This window comes from Carya illinoinensis, chromosome 16, assembly GCF_018687715.1.
Source record: "Carya illinoinensis cultivar Pawnee chromosome 16, C.illinoinensisPawnee_v1, whole genome shotgun sequence".
Classification (NCBI taxonomy): Eukaryota; Viridiplantae; Streptophyta; class Magnoliopsida; order Fagales; family Juglandaceae; genus Carya; species Carya illinoinensis.
In genome coordinates, this window is record NC_056767.1 from 780,384 (window position 1) to 798,703 (window position 18,320).

The 18,320-nt window shown below is 35.5% G+C and overlaps 2 protein-coding genes across 9 annotated transcripts; both read left to right on the forward strand.

Annotated features, from left to right (window-relative positions):
• Nucleotides 1–5,362: 5,362 nt before the first annotated feature.
• LOC122299815 (protein WHAT'S THIS FACTOR 9, mitochondrial) lies at nt 5,363–10,646 on the forward strand. 5 transcript variants are annotated; one of them, XR_006239775.1, is made up of 3 exons: nt 5,364–7,155; nt 10,011–10,246; nt 10,422–10,646. XR_006239775.1 is itself a non-coding variant. In XM_043110274.1 (2 exons), the coding sequence occupies exon 1, from the start codon at nt 5,539–5,541 to the stop codon at nt 7,117–7,119; it is 1,581 nt and encodes a 526-aa protein (XP_042966208.1). In that variant the 5' UTR covers nt 5,363–5,538; the 3' UTR covers nt 7,120–7,155; nt 10,001–10,646. The 5 variants fall into 5 exon arrangements, 2 of the variants coding, with proteins under 2 accessions (XP_042966208.1, XP_042966207.1); XR_006239776.1 differs by having other exon boundaries at nt 10,442–10,646; XM_043110274.1 differs by having other exon boundaries at nt 5,363–7,155; nt 10,001–10,646.
• Nucleotides 10,647–12,426: 1,780 nt separating this feature from the next.
• On the forward strand, nt 12,427–18,258 carry LOC122299283 (probable magnesium transporter NIPA6). 4 transcript variants are annotated; one of them, XM_043109430.1, is made up of 9 exons: nt 12,433–12,835; nt 13,241–13,297; nt 13,395–13,485; nt 13,696–13,856; nt 13,930–14,030; nt 14,297–14,434; nt 15,870–15,962; nt 16,042–16,159; nt 17,746–18,258. In XM_043109430.1, exons 1-9 carry the CDS (start codon nt 12,676–12,678, stop codon nt 17,874–17,876), a joined length of 1,050 nt encoding a protein of 349 aa, XP_042965364.1. In that variant the 5' UTR covers nt 12,433–12,675; the 3' UTR covers nt 17,877–18,258. The 4 variants fall into 4 exon arrangements, with proteins under 4 accessions (XP_042965365.1, XP_042965366.1, XP_042965364.1 ...); XM_043109428.1 differs by having other exon boundaries at nt 12,434–12,835; nt 13,930–14,057; XM_043109431.1 differs by lacking the exons at nt 15,870–15,962; nt 16,042–16,159; nt 17,746–18,258 and adding an exon at nt 14,539–15,169 and having other exon boundaries at nt 12,427–12,835; nt 13,930–14,057.
• The last annotated feature ends 62 nt before the right edge of the window (nt 18,259–18,320 follow it).

The window sequence follows — 18,320 nt, forward strand, 5'->3', positions numbered from 1 at the left end:
AAGTGACAATTGATGAAATTATATATTTTTTTAATTTTTTTTCTTCGTTATTAAGGCTATTAAACAAATATTAAAAAGAAAATAGAAAACAAATTTGAACTAGCGGTATGCCTATCGGTAAATGATGAATGGCCCATTAGCAGCGTCCTTAAAAAAAATAAAATAAAATAAAAACTTTATTATAAAAATAAAAATTAAAAAAAAAAAACTATTTTCATGAAAATAAAAAATTGAATAAATTAGAAGAGACTGAAATTGGTTGAAGTATTGCTTGAATTGATTGAACTTGAATTGCTTGAATTAGTTCAATTTTTCACTAGAACCCTTTTTTGAGCCATAGATATCACAAGATCCAAACTTTACGACCTTTTGATAATTTTTTTTTTTAAATATTGTGACATCAAAATGAAATGAATAAGATGAAGGTGTAATATTTAACTTAATTTAGAAAAATAGGAATGTTTGGATCTCTTTTGAGTTTGATTAAAGATTCCTGGTGTTGTCGATATATAATGTAACAATTTAAAAAAGGTTTAAGTCACATGTAAGTTTAAACTCCAAAAGGATTCATTATGATTATAAAATCACTTGGAATCATTTTTGTACCATTACATGTGCTATGATTGATTCATACTACATGATGATTAAACCATTAGTGAATTTATAGAGAATTGAGTGAGTTATAAAAATATTTAAATTCAAAAATTAAAATATTAAAATTAGAAATCAAGTAAAAATTAAATACAAAGATTATAGTGTTAAAAACTTAAAATTAGAAATCTAGTAAAAAGCAAATGACTACTCGTGTGTTTAAATGTTGAGGGCAAAAAAAGGGAAAGGGAAATGCTTAGCCTATGTTTGGTTAGTTGAGTGATCTCAATTGATCTTAAACTTTTTTTCTTTTTATATAACAAAATCATTCGTTCATAAAGAATCAACATTACTAGTTGTTCTTGTCAACACAAATAGCTTGGGAAAGAAAAAAATGGAACATCAATCCACCACTTCAAGATTTTCAACATTCCAAACATAACGGGCTAGCTTATGAGCAACCTTTTTTCCCATACAATCTACATGCTGAATTTCAAACTTGTATGATACTCTTTGTTTCCTTGAGTAAATTTTCAATAGCTGAATAAGATTCTTTATCATCTATTAACCATAAACAAACAATCACTTTTTAGAATAAATTTTGAAAATCCCAAATGAGTACACAGCTATAAACCCCGAAACATAGCCAATAGTCCAATAGTTTCAGGATCATGCACTTTATTCTCCACTTTGCTTACAGCTATCACCAAATCTCCTTTGTCATCTCTAAGTATCACACCTACACTAGCTTTATGCCTATAAAAAAATATTGCTCCATCCACATTCAGTTTAAGATAGCCAGTTGGAGGGGGTTTCCAATAGCAAATCTTCTTTGACTGTGTGATTGGTACTTATGAGAGCTCCTTATAAGTTATCTGCAAGGATAAGGCATGATCAACCACCGTTATAGGATCCAGTAAATATATTTTTGCTTGCATTTTGTTTCTTCCATACCAAAATCTCCACACTATAAGAAAAAAGGTAGTTAGATCATCTGTGTTGCCCTTCTCCATCACATATATTGCTATATTTGTGAAGTTCATCTCGCTTTCTATGTGCTTCATTGTAGGTAGATAATTGTTACAAAGATCTCTAATAGGAGGACAGAAAATTAAAGCATGTTTAGTATCGTCCATACATGACTTGCAGAACCAATAGTTATCATCAACTTCTACATTCCTCTTCTTAAGATTAGATTGGGTAGGGAGATCTTCTTTACAAGTTTGCCAAGCAAATATCCTGACTTTATTATAAACCTTCATCTTTTAAAGGATTTTCCACATCTTCAAGTGGTTAGAAACTGTGGAGCTTTCCTCTTTATTAATTCTTATTTGTTCCTAAACAAATCTATAAACACTTCAAACACTGAAAGTATCAATTTTTTTCTTGTGACCAGATCTATTTATCTTCATGTTGGGTTGGGCAAAGAATTATCTTCAAAATATTTACAGATACAATTGGATTGAAAAGAGCTCTAATTGTGTCAACCTTCCATCACTTAGGGCCTGTTTTGGATTACGGTAAGAGTCTTATAAATAGTCTTAAAAGTTCTTTAATGAAAAAAATTATGTTGTTTGGGTGTTACATATTAAAGTACTTTTAATCTCAAATAAATTAAAAAGTACATTTCCTCAAACTTTTCCTCAAACGTACTCTTTCAAACAATATGAAATGTAATTCGAATTTTAAAAAAAAAAAAAAACTGTTAATGAACTAAAATATCTATATAATTTTAAGATAATTACAACTTTCAAACTTTTAAATATATAGACATAATCTTTAAACATTCAAATAATCGTCATTTCTACCTCAAAAAATATTTTTTTAATTTGTTTCAAAGCAAACGTAACATATCTGAAAGTGCTTTAAACATATGATTACCAAATAATAAATAACTTTTTAATAATAAAACTTATTACTTAAGTTATAAGCTATAAGTTCTAAAGCTATAAATTATATTTTCCACAGCAATCCCAAGCATGCACTTAGTATTTTGATCAATGAGCTTATCCACTGTATCTTCCATGTGATCCTATTCCATCCCACTCATTTCCCTCTGTAAAGGCTTATGACTAGAGATCCATGCATCTGACCAGATGTTCACTTCATTCCCATCACCTACTCTCCATCTATATCCTTCAAATAACCATTTTTTTGCTTTTCATATTCCTCTCCAAGCATATGAGGAATTTGTGTCCAACTTTGACTAAAGCAAACTTACTTTTGAAAAGTGTTTAGCTCTACAAACTTTATACAACAAGGTACTTTCATTGTGCAAATTTCTCCACCCTTGTTTAGCTAATAGAGTCATATTAAAAACATTCAGATCTTTAAAGCCCATGCCCTCTCTGAATTTAGACTGACACATGTTATCTCAACTAATCCAATGCACTCTTCTTTCATTTTCTTTTCGTCCCTACCAAAATCTAGCCATCATACTCTCCAATTCATTGCAAAAACTACTAGAAAGTTTAAAATAACTCATTGCATACGTAGGAATAGAGAAACTCACTACTTTTATTAGAATTTCCCTTCCTCCATGTGATAACAGTTTTTCCTTCCAACTCTGAGCTTTTGCCAAACTTTTAGCTTAATCTCAACAAAAACTTGTGATTTTGATCAACGAACCATCGGAGATAAACCTAGATATTTATCATATTGCTGAATGCTATTTATTCCCCACAATACCATAATCTCTCTTTTATGTTATTTTGATACATTTATGCTAAAAACCACAACAATTTTATCTCTATTTATTTTTTGACCTAAAGCAAGCTCATACTTTCTCAACAGAGATGGTACTGATCCCTCTCTTTTAGTTGTCTTCAATAAGCTAATCAGCCCCTTGTGTACAATAGAAATAGGCAAGGGGATAGTGGATCCTTTTGCCTCAAATCACTATTTGGAATAATAGGACCATTCGGCACCCCATTTATCAACACAGAAAATGAAACAGATCCAACACAGTTCATAATCAATTGAAGAAATCCATGATCAAACCATAACGTCTACATTATCCTCTCCAAAAAGTCTCACTCAACTCTATTATAGGTCTTGCTTATGTCTAATTTCAATGACGCATAACTAGTTTTTCTCATTCTCTTCTGCCTTAAAAAATGAATTAACTCATATGTAACAAGAACATTATCAGTGACTAGCCTCCTAGGGATAAAAGTAGATTGAGAGTCTAAAATAATACAAGGCAACATTCTTTTTAGTCTATTAGCAATCGCCTTTGCTATAAGTTTATAAATGACATTGCATAGACTAATTGGGCAAAAATCAGCAACCATCTCAAGTAATTTTTTCTTTGGAAATAAACTAATCTGTACGATTAAGATCATTAGGAAACACATATGTTTAAGAGCATATAGCATAGTAGCAATGACAGCTTTTCCAATAATTTGCCATCATTTTTGAAAGATGATAAGAGGTCATTCCATCAGGTCCATGGGCTTTTGTGGGGTGCATTTGGTTTAATGCATGTGTGACTTCATCGGCTGTAAATTCCTTCACGAGCTCTACCTTCATATCTCTAGAAACCCTACTCTCTACACCTTCCAAAAGATCCAACTGACCTCTTTGCTTAGAAGCTTGAAACAAAGATTTAAAATAGTCCCTACTCTCTTTGTTCCCCATTTTGCTAGTCCCCTCTTTCATTTTTTAGCTTCCTACTCAAATTCTTTTTCATTCTATATGAGGCTTTAAATGAAAACATTTTGAGTTCTGATATGCTTCCTTAAGCCAAAGAGCCTTAGATCTTTGCCTCCATATTACTTCCTCCCTTTCTAGCCAAACTTGAACATCATCCCTTGCAGAATTTAAAAGAGCAATTCCTATACCAGAAGGTTATGCTTCTTGCAACTTTTTAAATCTATTTCTTGCTATATTCAATTGGGGATGAGCATTTCCTAATGTACTTCTATTCCAAATCTCCAGTTTCTCACTACAACATTGGATCATCCTCACTACTTCCCCCATATTACTCCTAATAGATTCATCTTTCCAAAAATCTTCAATTATCTAAGCACATTTTTCTTCTCCCACCCATCCAAATAGTTTCAAACCTAAAAGGTTTCTTTTTCCTTTCAACCATAAACTCACATTCAATATTAATCCATAAAGGTAAGCGATCTGAGTAAGCAACAGTTCCATGGTTGACTAGTGCTTGTGGGAAATTTGACACCAATAGTAATTTGCCAAAAATATGTCATCTCTCACTAGTACTCTTTGTGCCTTCTCTCCTACTACACTACGTATATTTAGGAACTCTAAAACCCAAATCCATCAAGACATAGTCAGTTAATACCTCTCTGAAATCCATAATTTGTTTTTAGGTCTAGGTCTGTCACTCTATTTTTCTGATTGATTTACAATTTCATTGAAATCCCCAAAAATCAACATACTTTCCCATCCATACGTGACAATGATATGATTAAATCTCAAGTTTGCATTCTATAAGTAGTGTCAGGGTGTCCAAAGACACCCGTGAGATACAAATCTTTTGAATGATCATGACAACATTATCTTGAATCAACACATCAATATGAAATTTTAAAGTAATCATAGACAAATTAATTTCTTTCTTCCACAATAATGGACTACCTCCACTTCTACTTTCACAATCTAATGAAAGACAATTGAAAAAACCAATACGATACTTACATAGCTCCATAGATCTCAATTTGGTCTCTTGGAGGAACAAAATATCTGGAAAATTATTGATAAGATTTATTATTTTTTAATTTTTCATAAAAAGTTAATATGATCTCGAGTAGAAGACCCAAGGAGTACAGCTGAGATGGAGCAGTGGTAGTGCACAACAAAACCCTCCTAAAACCTCACCCTGCCCAAGCAACACGCCCATTGTGCAGAGCACAGCTTACAAAATCAAAATAGGGGAGGCACTTCGAATTTCGAAAGCAAAAGCGAACAAAGTCCAACCAAATGCAGTTCATCTTCCGCTCTCTCCCTGAGCGATTCTCTCTGTCCCACTTCGACCGCCGCCGGACCTTCGTGGATACCCCTTTCAAATGGGCCCGAGACCGCGGTCTCGACCATGTCGTGGAGAGAGAGAAGAACCTCAGGCCTTTGCTCAACCTCAAAAACTTCATCAAATCCGAGCCCTCCAAGTCCGTCCCTGTCTCCATCATCACGCAGAATCGCGACTCCCTCCAGATCCCCGTCCGCTCAATTGACTTCATCCGCAAATACCCTTCCGTTTTCGAAGAATTCCTCCCTGGCGGCATCGGCATCCACCCCCACATCCGGCTTACTCCGGAAGTCCTCAACCTCGACGCCGAAGAGCAGTTGGTTTATCAGAGCGAGACTTATAAGAAACAGGCCGCCGACCGGGTTTTGAAGCTCTTGATGATATCCAGGGCCAACAAAATACCGCTGAGTATTGTCGAGCGCTTGAAATGGGATCTGGGTCTTCCTCGAGATTATGAAAAAACTATCTTCCCCGAGTTCCCGGACTATTTTCAAATCGTAGGTGACAGAGATTCTTCAAAAGGGTCGGAGGATAGGCGTGTTTTGGAGCTTGTTTGTTGGAGCAATGAGCTTGCGACTTCGGCTATGGAGAAAATGGCAACGAAAGGGAAGTCGGATTATGAAAAGGGAATGGCTATAGCGTTCCCTTTGCAATTTTCGAGAGGTTTTGAGATGGATAAGAAGTTGAAGAAGTGGGAGGATGAGTGGCAGAAGTTGCCTTACATTTCTCCATACGAGAATGCGTCTCACTTGCTGCCAAAGAGCGACGAATCGGATAAGTGGGCTGTTGCGGTTTTGCACGAGCTTCTTCATATTCTCGTTTCTAAGAAGACGGAGCAGGACAATACACTGCACCTTGGAGAGTATTTGGGGCTTCGGTCGAGGTTTAAAAGAGCACTGCATCATCACCCGGGTATATTCTATTTGTCGAGTAAGATTGGAACCTACACTGTGGTTTCGAAGGAGGGTTACAAGAGGGGCCTGCTAGTTGAAAATCATCCATTGATGATTATGAGGAATCGGTATATTCACCTTATGAACACGGTGAAGGAAGATAGCAAACAGATTAGCATACCGGCTGGAAATAGTAGAAAGAAAAAGCAGACAGGTCGTGATGAGAAAGGGAAAGAGGAGGAAGAGAATGAAGACAAAAGTGGAGAGGAGGATGAACAGGAGCTGGATGATTCATCGGATGCTGAGGTTGAAGATGCTAGTGAACATGAATATGATAATGATGATCGCCAGGAAGAAGATGAAAATGAGAGTCGCAGAGGTTTTCAAAAACATGTTGTGGATAACAGAGGAAAGAAAGGCAGGAAAACAATATTGGGTGAGAAGGGACCATGGAGAAAATCTGAGAGCAAAAGGGCGGTTGGAAAACAACCTGGTAAGACAAGGGAAAAAGCTCCATCGAAAGTTCATAGAAGGGCAAAGATGCATGGTGGTAATAATGTCCGGGGCAGTTCACGAGAACGATCAATTTTACCTAAAAGCAGAGAGAGGTTATTGCCAGACAAGAGGACTTTTACTCAGTAAAGATTCATATTATTTGCTGCAACAATATATCAGCAGGTTTGCTGCATGTTCATGATCTCCTTTGTTGCGAGTTTGCAAATTTAAACTTACTTTCTCAGAATGTTTTGCTTGTTATTGAGTTAGATTGTCATAACTGTAGTAGGAATGATGGAAGTCTTGCAGTAAAAGGTGAATTCTACACACCCATTTGTGCTGAAATGTTGTACTCATTTTATATGCCTTCCTATGTTATGTCGATCTTTTGATTACTTAAAAAAATGTCATGGCTCTCGTATTTGTGAGATACAAACGATTTTAATGGGTTTGAGCTCTACATCCTCCAAAGCATTTCACTCTGTTCCTCACTTTCTCGAGAAACCTGCCTTCCAAGGCCATGTGTTCTAGAATCTAAAAGGGCTCTTTTCTCTCCTCAAAGCCAACGAAATCCTTTACAATAGCAGAATGGTCATAGACAAGTCCTAGGAAGTGCTTGTTGCACAGAGTTAATAAATTAGTCTTTCCACTCTACTGAAGCACAAGGTTGATCAGTGCGAGAACAAGACATAGACAGCATGCCTTGATTGTTAATCTGGGTACTTCTTTCGGCCCAGAAGTAATGGATAATCTACAAGATTTACCTCTGGAAATATATCAGAAAAGGACATCATGCGTAGATGGAGAAAGTGTGAGCAAATCAGAAGTCAACAATGAGAAAAGCAATGGAGGCTTCTAAAGTCTATCATGATGGGAGGAGTTTACCAGCTTTCAAAGGTTTATTGACACTAGAAAAGGTGGTTTGTGCATATTTGAGTTTTAAATGAGTGCTTTTGCATAGTTCGTTTTTACCTTTTTTATTGATTTTATTGATTGATTGTACATGGGTTTTGCTCCCACCCGGTTTGTGAGCTTTGAAATGAAAAAGTAGTTATTTTGTTTTGAGAACAAAAAATGCAATGGAGGGTAAATTGTCTTGTTTGCTTTTAATGCAATGGTTCTATTAACTAGCAGCATGTACAGACAGAATGATGACAGGGTGAAATGTAGCTTGGGGACGAAATTGACGGGGGAGTGAGTTTGTGCGGAGGAGCAAGATATAAAGTGCACAATCTTGATGTTATTCTCCTTTTTCCTTCTTTTCCAAGGGAAGAGGATATGATAGATTCCTAACTGGGATGACTGAATTTCTGTTCATTTTGGAATGGACTTTGGTGGTATTTCCATTGAAAGGTGGCTTGCTTACTTGGTCTAATAGTCATTCTCTTGCATTCTAGCTTTTCTGAAATAGAAGGAACATTTTGGAAACTCACTTATTATTAAAAAAATGGAATATCTGGCAAATTCTTCGCACTGCTTATTCTGAAGACATATCGATAGCCATTTTTCTATTTTGGTAATTTTTGGAAATTTGAGAAGGGAAGTGCGCATCTAAGTCTTAGTATATATGGCTTTTGGAGATGTAGGAGCTAAACAGGTAAGGGTGTTGATAAGATTGAATAGTTGGATTTAAAGGAGGCTGTAGATTTGTATTATTGAGGAACGAACAAGGAGCAAACATAAATCTAAGTTGGAAATTGTACCTCGAATGGAGAAGTGTAATTCCCATTGACGATTTTAACGAGATTAGAAGTGGAAGTTGATCTTTTCACTAAAGAAAGTAAAGGTGAACAAACAGATAGTTTGAGTTGTATAGGAGTCTTTATAGAGGAACAATAGATTAGAGACTTTGTGTGGAGGGCTTACCTCTTAACAATATTGAGAGGGAGAAGAGACTGGAGCTTTGAGGGACACGGGATGGGATAAGCTTCTAGCCTGCATGGGTTCACTATGGCTTTATTTTCAGCGTTTCTGGGCAGTAGTAAAAGAACTATTTCTTTTCAAGAGTCACATGGTATTGGAATGTTCAAGAAGTATTTGATGTCTCTCTTATTACTTCATTTTTCAAGAAAGTGGGCAATAAATCTGGTCAATACTTTTTATAATATGTCCAAGGTATGAAGAAATTGTTAGGAAAGGGTGGCAGCAACGTTGGCATGAGACTTACAATGTTGCTGCCAATTGAGGGAATCAAAGGCGAGCTTCTGTGGGATACTAGTAAATTATATATAAAATAGGCAAGGACCTGCACTAATGGCTTGTCAAGGACTGGAGAGAAGAATTTGAAGGTTTTTGGTTTGATTCAAATATTCTTGATTACTCTTAAATATCTTCATGATGTATTGGTGATTGAAAATGAAAATTGGACTTTTAAACTCTCCTTGTGAGGTTGAAATTATGTCGGTTGGTTTAATTAATTAATTATTTGACCTTTTTTAAAGTTATTACGGTTGAGCATAAACATTTTTCTTAAAATTGCTGAATGATTTGTGTCTGTCTCAGTACTAGCATGTGCTGATATAGAACAGCAACAGGGTATCCTATCAAGTAAAAGCAGTGATTTGGTCATTTCTATCTTCTTCTTTTCCCAAGATGAAACCCTGACATACAATGTGTCAATGACTTTTAACCCCTAGGTGTTGGCTCAAGTGGTAAAGGCCTTAGGCTTGGGGGTATACTCCCCCCAGGTCTTAAAGTTCAAATCCCCTTAGATGCAAACAATCTCTAAGGCCATCGGACTAAGAGATTTTCCCTTTGAATTACCCTATGTGCACTTGTAGAAAACTCATTGCAGAAGGTATGTGCACCTTTAGGATTAGTTGGGACGTTATTTCTGGACACCTAGTGCCAATAAATTAAAAATAAAAAAATCATGGGTCGATAACTTTGTTGCACCAGTGTTGACCTTAATACGGTATCACCAATGCTGACCTTATTATGGTGTCTACTCCAATGTGTTATTTGTGACCACTTTTGTTTAATCTACTCTTTTGAAATGACTCTTATTGGTTGGTGGTGATCATTTAAGCTTTTTACAGCTTTCTTGGAGTAAAGGGTGATCAGATAAGGCAGTTACTGGCACGGTCATCTTAAAGAACGGGAGCTGGTTCGCATAAGAGGAGTTTCAATTTCAGTGACTTCAGCAAAGCAAGTAGAAGCTTACACTATCTGAGAATCCATGTTTTTGGCAAAACAGAATTCCTGAAGTACAGCAAGTATGGGTGATTACCAGGTGAGCTTTGGAGGATGCAAGTGGAAGAAATCATGGTGACTGGTAAGTCAATACAATTGTGAAGGGCTTCTTTCAGGGTCGTGGCTAAATGCTTAATCTTGTTGCACACGAGGCATCTAGAGCTGGTCTTATATTGCCCAGACACCTTCTTCTTCTTCTTTTTGTTTTCTTTTTTTAATTGTTAATGCCTCCTCCCTCTCCCCTTTTCTTCCTGAAGCCGCTTCTTTTCTGGGAAAGGTTGTATTCTATGTGAGGGATGAAGGGAAGATGAAGCTTCAGTGGCTGTTGAAATTCAATGAGGATGCTTCCCCATAGCAAATTTGTTTACAGCCAGAAAATAAATTAAGATGAGCGCGCACGCACAGACCCTAATCATGTTGTTTTAAGCTGGAACTTAAAATGTAAGATACAATTTATGCCAAGCGAAACAGCATGTTGGACACGATCTTGCTCTACATTTGTACTAGCGGTACGCCCAGCGGTAAGTGCTGGCCGGCCCCTAGCACCCTTCATTTTGTATACCTTTTTTAGAGCAATTGTTTTTTAAATGGAAAATTCAGCTGATGTTGAAGATTTATGTTGGTTTTTATGATACAATTATTGGGATATTTTTAATCATTAATTTAAATAACATGACTTAACTAAAAAATCGATGACATGTAATTAAAATGAGGACATTTCAATCATCTACTAATTAATAACAACTTAAATAAAATAGATTTATGAAAATGACATCGTGCAAATATAATTTAAGATGATAAATTTGGATTGGCAAACAAAAAAAATTACTTTAATTTCTTTAACAGTTTAATCCACCATTATAATTATTAAATAATATGTAAAAAATTTCAATTTAATATTTTTAAATGAGAATATTGTTTCATAATTGATAATATTTAATATTTTTGTAAAATTTAAATCAAATAAATTTGGAGACAAAATTTGTGGGAAATTAATTTTTAAATGCATTGGAGGAATTTCCTCATATTTATATGTTGTTTATTAGTAAAATATATAAATAAAATAATTATTCTATCGCTACAATAACAAACCAATTATTGATGGTATCCATCATTTTTTTTAACTTTTCATAAAAAGTTTAATATATCTCAACTTACTTTATATATCCAAACACATCTCAATAGACTTATACTCTTATATAAAATCCACTCAAATATTGTAAATTCATTAGAGTTATGCTATACAACAATCACTATTCACCCCATATCTGATGTGTTTTTTATTTTTTTTGAATTTTTATGTCCGACCCATCATATATATCTATTTCAATCTCTCTTTGTCTCTCTCATCAAGCTCTCTCTCCCCCCTCAAGTTCTCTCTCACCGAATCCTCCTTTCTCATCGAGTTCTCTCTCTCTCACCAAACCTAATGAATTTATCTATACAACAATCACTATTCACCCCACATCTGATGTGTTTTTTTATTTTTTTTGAATTTTTATTTCCGACCCATCATATCTATCTATTTCAATCTTTCTTTGTCTCTCTCATTAAGCTCTCTCTCTCCCCCCTCAAGTTCTCTCTCACCGAATCCTCCTTTCTCATCGAGTTCTCTCTCTCTCATCAAACCTAATGAATTTATGCTATACAACAATCACTATTCACCCCACATCTAATGTGTTTTTTATTTTTTTTGAATTTTTATTTCCGACCCAACATATCTATCTATTTCAATCTCTCTTTCTCTCTCATCAAGCTCTCTCTCTCTCCCTCAAGTTCTCTCTCAACAAATCCCCATTTCTCATCGAGTTCTCTCTCTCTCACCAAACCCTCCCTCTCTCTCTCATCAAGAGCTCTCTCTCGTCGAATCCCTCTCTCTCTCTCACATACATTTTTGGGGTGGTTTGATTTTCTCTATTTTTTTTAATCAAATTTTCTACACGCAAAACATTGAGAATCTAAAGTCAGTTTTTGTATTTTTATATTTAATTGATGAATCTGATTTGCCACATCAGATATGTGGTGTATAATTTATAAACTAACTGATAAGAAAATTTATTCAATTCATTATTATTCACAAATATTTTAAAATAGCCTATGTATGCCATTTCAGCTACACCCAAGTGAACGTAGAAATTTGGAAGATTGGGCCGAAGCCCACAGTTCAAGTAAACGAGGCTATCTAATTCTTTTCTGCCTACCCAAAGAAGTAAGCCCATCGAAGCTCCCTCCTCAATGCATACAGGTAATCTAATTCGTATTCGTATTCCCCAAAGCAGTAAACGAGGCTATCTAATTCTTATCCGTATGATACAGCAATAGAGATACGGATACGAATACGAATACGTATACATACATCCCCTTGGACTGATAGGTGAAGAACTTTCACTCCTCTTGAAGTTGGATCCTTTGCTTCTTTTCTTCATTAGCTGCACATTCGGTTTTCTCGGTAAGTTTCTCTGTACCTTTCCATTTGGTTATTCAGATGAGAATTGTACCCACCAATGTCCCATGGCCGCGTCTTTGGTGATTGAAGCATCCGTGTCTACTTCCTTTGCTGATAATCTTAAAGGATTTATTCTCGCCTCGGTCTCTAGTTTTTTTATCGGGGCCAGCTTCATCATCAAGAAGTTGGGTCTCCAACGTGCTGGCACCTCGGGCCCTCGAGCCAGTAAGCATTCCTTCCTCCATTCAATTTACTGATTTCGTTCATTTTCAATTTCAAAAGAATTGAAGTTAGTTAATTAGACGTTCTAATGCCATAAGAAGGATAAATGAGTTCAATTTTTAACTTAAAAGAAGTTCATAAGACTTCAATATTCCTTTCTCAAGTCAATAAGTTTTCAAGATTTTCCGAATTTCGTAAAAATATAGACTCAGCTGCTTATTAGAACCTTGCTATGGCTTATCGAGATGTATATTAGTATAGAATCATGATCTTTTTCTTTGAGCTGAGAGTCTTTTTTTTCTATTTCTCTCATGGTAATTGATTTACGTTTTAAAATAGAAATTGTAATTTTGGGTTCAATTACATGATATCATTGTGATGGTGGTTTGCCTGGCTAATGAAATAAAGGTTCTGGTGGATATGGGTATCTGAAGGAGCCGTTTTGGTGGGTTGGCATGGTGACAAGTAAGTTTTGCTTTGTTGATTTGTGGATGTAATGATTTTTGAGAACTGTGAAGAAATACGAGCCAGCGATTTGTTTTTCTCACTTTTAAATGAGCAGTGATCGTCGGTGAACTCGCCAATTTTGTCGCTTACGTGTTTGCTCCTGCGGTACTTGTGACACCACTTGGAGCTTTGAGTATAATTGTTAGGTGAATTTCCACCATTAATTTAAATTCTAGTGCTGTTACACTTGGTTGCTAGAACCAGATTTTACATGAAATTCCAATTTGGAATTCAAGCTCCTGGTTTGCTCCTGCGGTACTCGTGACGCCTCATGTCCTTGTAACCAAATGCAACCTTTGTGTGTCAGATGAATAATTTTGTGTTTTTGACTTTGTTGTTGTTTATTTTGTTGCAAGTGCTGTTCTAGCACACTTCTTCTTGAAGGAAAAATTGCGGAAAATGGGTATTGTGGGGTGTGTCTTATGCATAGTGGGTTCTACATTGATTGTGCTTCATGCACCCAGTGAACTTAGTCTGAGTTCAGTGGAGGAAATTTGGGAATTAGCAACTCAACCAGGTAAATCTTTTGAACATTGAGTGCTGTTCTATGTTTAGTTTTTCTCTTGATTGTATTCATGTTTTTGGTCCAGCTTTTCTTTTATACACAGCCTCAGCAATAGCAGTAGTTTTGGTGCTGATATTGTATTGTGAACCACGTTTTGGGCAGACAAACATACTGGTCTATATTGGCGTATGTTCTATAATTGGATCATTGACGGTCAGCATTCCTTGGTTACTCTTTTAAATTGCTGAAAAAAATTCTTTTTAATCTGATACTAATGACAGTAGGCATCATATTTCTCCTACCATTGTTTTCTTTTTTCTAATTAGAACCTCCTCCTCCTTTGATCCATTCATCGTATCCCTTGGGCATATGATGTCTGTTCTTTGTTAGAAAATATTCTATCACTAGATAATGATTTAAAGCTCACAACTGATTTTATATTTCTTCTGCAGGTTATGAGTATTAAAGCTGTAGGCATTGCTATAAAACTCACATTGGAGGGTTCAAGCCAGGCAGGAAGCTTCCAAACATGGGTTTTTGTAATGGTTGCAATTACTTGTATTATCACTCAGCTGAATTATTTGAACAAGGTCAGTGCTTTAATTTATTCCTCTTTTGGTTCCATCTCCCTTCTTCCCTCTCCTTTTTTGGTTTCTTGAAATATGAAAAATATTGAAATGACAGCATATGGTAGGGTTCACCTGGGAACGTGATGAAGTTGTGCTACAGAGGGGTGTCTGTTTGTATATGTTTTTTTTTTTTTTTGGTGCATATAAAAAATGTAGAAAATATTCTGACTCTGAGAAGGGAGATTTCAGAATCAGGTGCTTTCCAATTTATTGGTGGTCAGTGTGTTGACAGTCAGTCAGCATGTATTGTCCCAAGTGCCTTTTTGTTGAGATCTGTTAACTCATCTTACAATATATGAGGGATGATCTATGTTGGCTAATGTGGTTCACACTACAACTACTCTAGTGTTAGAATAATTCACCTCTGCTATCCATATGAGAGTCTTGTGACTATAATAGTCATAAGATTAACTATGGTATATACATCAGTGTAGCATTGTATAGAGGTCTCCTTACAAAAAAAGAAAAGAAATTGCTCAAGAATATGTGTGTGTGTGTGTGTGTTACGATTTTAGTTAGATATAGATCTATAACTTTCTCTTAGGTAACTTGATTTCTTTTCGCCATTTATGCTTTATACATTTAATTTCGGGAAATCACATTTTACCTTTTTCAAACTACAACTCCTTTTACACTATGACCACCAAACTACTAAATTTGTCACTTAACACCACCAACACCCCCCCCCCCCCCCCCCCCCCCCCCCAAAAAAAAAAATCTAAAATTTAAGATACGATTTGACCTTATAATAACTTTGGTAGTTTGGTTGCCATATGGCAAGAGGAGTAATAGTTTGAGTGAATAAAATCTTATTTTCCCTTTTTTTCTTATCCAAGTTTAGGTATGCTTAGATTTTATAAATACCCAAGGTTCTTTCTATAGAGATTGAGGAATGCTTTTTACATGAAATGGCATGGTCTCCTCTCCTCTCTAGCAACTCATCATCATCATATTTGAGATTAATAAAAAAACAAAAATTCTATGTGCAGTCACTTTCGCGCACTCTTTTGTGCACTCAAGTGATATGATTGGTTGGATATTAAAAAAAAATTAATCCAGCCAATCATATCAGTGGAGTGCGCAGAGAGTACGCAAAAGTGACTGTATGTAGCATTGCTCTTAAAAAAATCATTGCCATGGTTACTGAAGATTTTTTTGGTCATGACTTTAGTGTTTCTGTGGCTTGTTCCTAATATGAGTGTTTAAGATGAGAGAAGAGACTATATCTTTAATCTAGTACACAACAACCAAATCATATCTTTGGTTTTCATAAATCATTAGAAAGTTGTAAGTAAGTTCAAAATTTTTGCTGTAGATATATTTCTTTGTTGTTGATAATTTGTGTCATTTGTCTGTCCAGTCTTGATTTAGAAAATAATGTGCATCAATGACCCAGGCTTTGGACACATTCAACACAACGGTTGTTTCTCCAATCTATTATGCTTTGTTCACATCACTCACAATTTTTGCCAGTGCCATAATGTTCAAGGTATCTTTGATTCATTTCCCAAAGCAATTCTGCAATTTTCAATTGAGAGTGTTATCTGAATTTTCTGTTTTTGTTCTAGGACTGGTCTGGTCAGAGTGCTAGCAGTATTGTCTCAGTGCTTTGTGGATTCATAACTGTGCTTTCTGGAACTTTGGTATTGCATAGTACAAGAGATCGGGATCCAACTTCTGTTGCAGGTGAGCCCAGGCAAACATGTCAACATACATCCATGCATATACGCTGAGTAGATGGATGCATATGACATGCAATTTACTCTTGTGATTTTAGTGTTTAATTTTGTTTGGACCTTCCCAGTTTAGCATATTCATGCCAAGGTGGGGTGACCAGGCTAGAATAGAAACATCCATCAATTGGCACGTTGGTTGATAGCCTAGGCACACTTATTACACACAAGCATACCCCTTGAAATTCTGAACAGAAGACCATTTCACAAATCTATAAATAGCCACTTATAAAAAATAAAAATAAAAAACAAATCTATCAATAGCCAGGCTTGTGACAGTAGGTAATGTAATTGTCGTATATGTTTTTTTAGAAAAAAGACTATGGCAGATGTCAAAGCAGCCTCCCCTGAACGTTAAAAGATGATGTAACACATGTAAGGTGACCATGTTTATGCTCCACCAGAGCATGGTAACTTAGGGCTGTGCCCCCTCTTGTGACATTAGTTGTAAGCTACCAATTGCTCCTCCCACCATGTGTCATGAGTCTACCATTGACTTGTTCTTTTTCTTTTTTTCTTTTTTTGCACATAATATTTAGTTCAGTATAGATATAATTCCATAATCTGATTTGCATACATCTCTTTAAACGACTCGGAGCCCGCTAGTCTCCAACAAAATTTCCCATGTTTTTTAACTTATTTACAAGGCCATTAAGCCTCGGTACGGTCCTTTCAACGTCATTGGCATGAAGAAAATTTGTTAGAACCCTGCCAACATGATGTGATTGGTTCATTACAAGTCTTTGGACATATGACCTTTTTCCTTTATAACATGCATCCGATATTTGTCAGCTCTGCTGAGTCGCATTTGATGTTACAATTCATTTTTGATACACTGGAAAAGGAAAGACCATTTATTTTTAGAAACAATAAAAATATGAATTCAGCATAGTATACTAGTTAGAAAATATAAATATGAAATATTTGCTTAGCTAGGAAATCTAAGTTTGAAATATTTGATGTTCTTAGCTTTCCTTTGCAAGGATATCTAAGGAAGTATTATATATGTGTACTACCTCTAACTTTAATTTGTCTATTTTGTCTGTCTTTGTGTACGTGTGAGAAGGTAGTACTGATGATGCCACTTTGATGAAACACATTTTTAACACAGGCTGAACTAATGACATAGAAACTTCTTGCTGAAGTTAGCTTATGAGTTGTTCCTCTTAAACGAAAACTGCCTCCAATTCTCTGTGCCCACATAATGATAATAATATAAGCTCGTCCATGTGATATTGATTTCCAATTAGAAATATATAGCAATTTTACCATGTGATCCTGATAATTGAGCCAACTTTCTAAACCAAGAATCCACTTCTGGAGAATTCCATATGCACTTCTCCAGTGATATTATTAAACTCTAGTAATTGTCGTGGTTAATCAGGATTACTTATACCATTGATCAAATGCTCGTAAGCTATGTTTTGTTGCCAGCCTCCCTTTGATGAAGTGAATGAATCACTAGTGACTTCTAGCCACCTAGAAACAATGTTCTCAAATGACATTAGAGTAATGAGCACCTATATCGAATATATGCAGATATCTACGCATCACTGTCTCCTCAAGTATCATGGTTTGTCCATGAAAATGGTGAAATTTGGAAGCAGAATGCTGATGATGAACTGCGCCCTGATTTTAATGCAATTATTAAGCAAGACCATTTCAAATAAGATGGGAAAATATCCAGGCATATCCATAATGCATCTCTTACAGCCCACTGAAGGCTGTATAGGGCATTGGTGCAATAAATCTGCTGATATTTTTACATACCCTGGCATTGCTGAATTCCATATTCTTTTTAGTGCTTCACTTGGCGGCTTGACATTCAACAGTGAATTGTGGAGGAAAATATGTCTTGTTCTTATTTTAGTTACTAGCAAGTTTTCTTTCCTACATACATGCTTGTAGGGTTTTATAATCAGCTGCAGCATTCATTTTGTAGTTAGCACCTGGTTGTAATATGTGTTGTGTATTAATGTCAACATCAGTGCTGTTTCAGTTGTACAAAGCAACAGCAAAGAAATTAATTCAACTCAGTTCCTTCTGATGAAAGTACTTTTTAATTGATTTATGGATTTAATATCTCATGTTTTTTATTTTGCTGCCACGCCAAT

Excerpts from the sequence above, each read along its gene's own strand:
- LOC122299815 (XM_043110274.1), top strand. The coding sequence starts at position 5,539 with ATGCAGTTCATCTTCCGCTCTCTCCCTGAGCGATTCTCTCTGTCCCAC.
- LOC122299283 (XM_043109428.1), top strand. The coding sequence starts at position 12,676 with ATGGCCGCGTCTTTGGTGATTGAAGCATCCGTGTCTACTTCCTTTGCT. Across the intron at positions 12,836-13,240 it reads CACCTCGGGCCCTCGAGCCA|GTTCTGGTGGATATGGGTAT; the intron begins GTAAGCATTCCT and ends AATGAAATAAAG. Across the intron at positions 16,160-17,745 it reads GGATCCAACTTCTGTTGCAG|ATATCTACGCATCACTGTCT; the intron begins GTGAGCCCAGGC and ends GAATATATGCAG.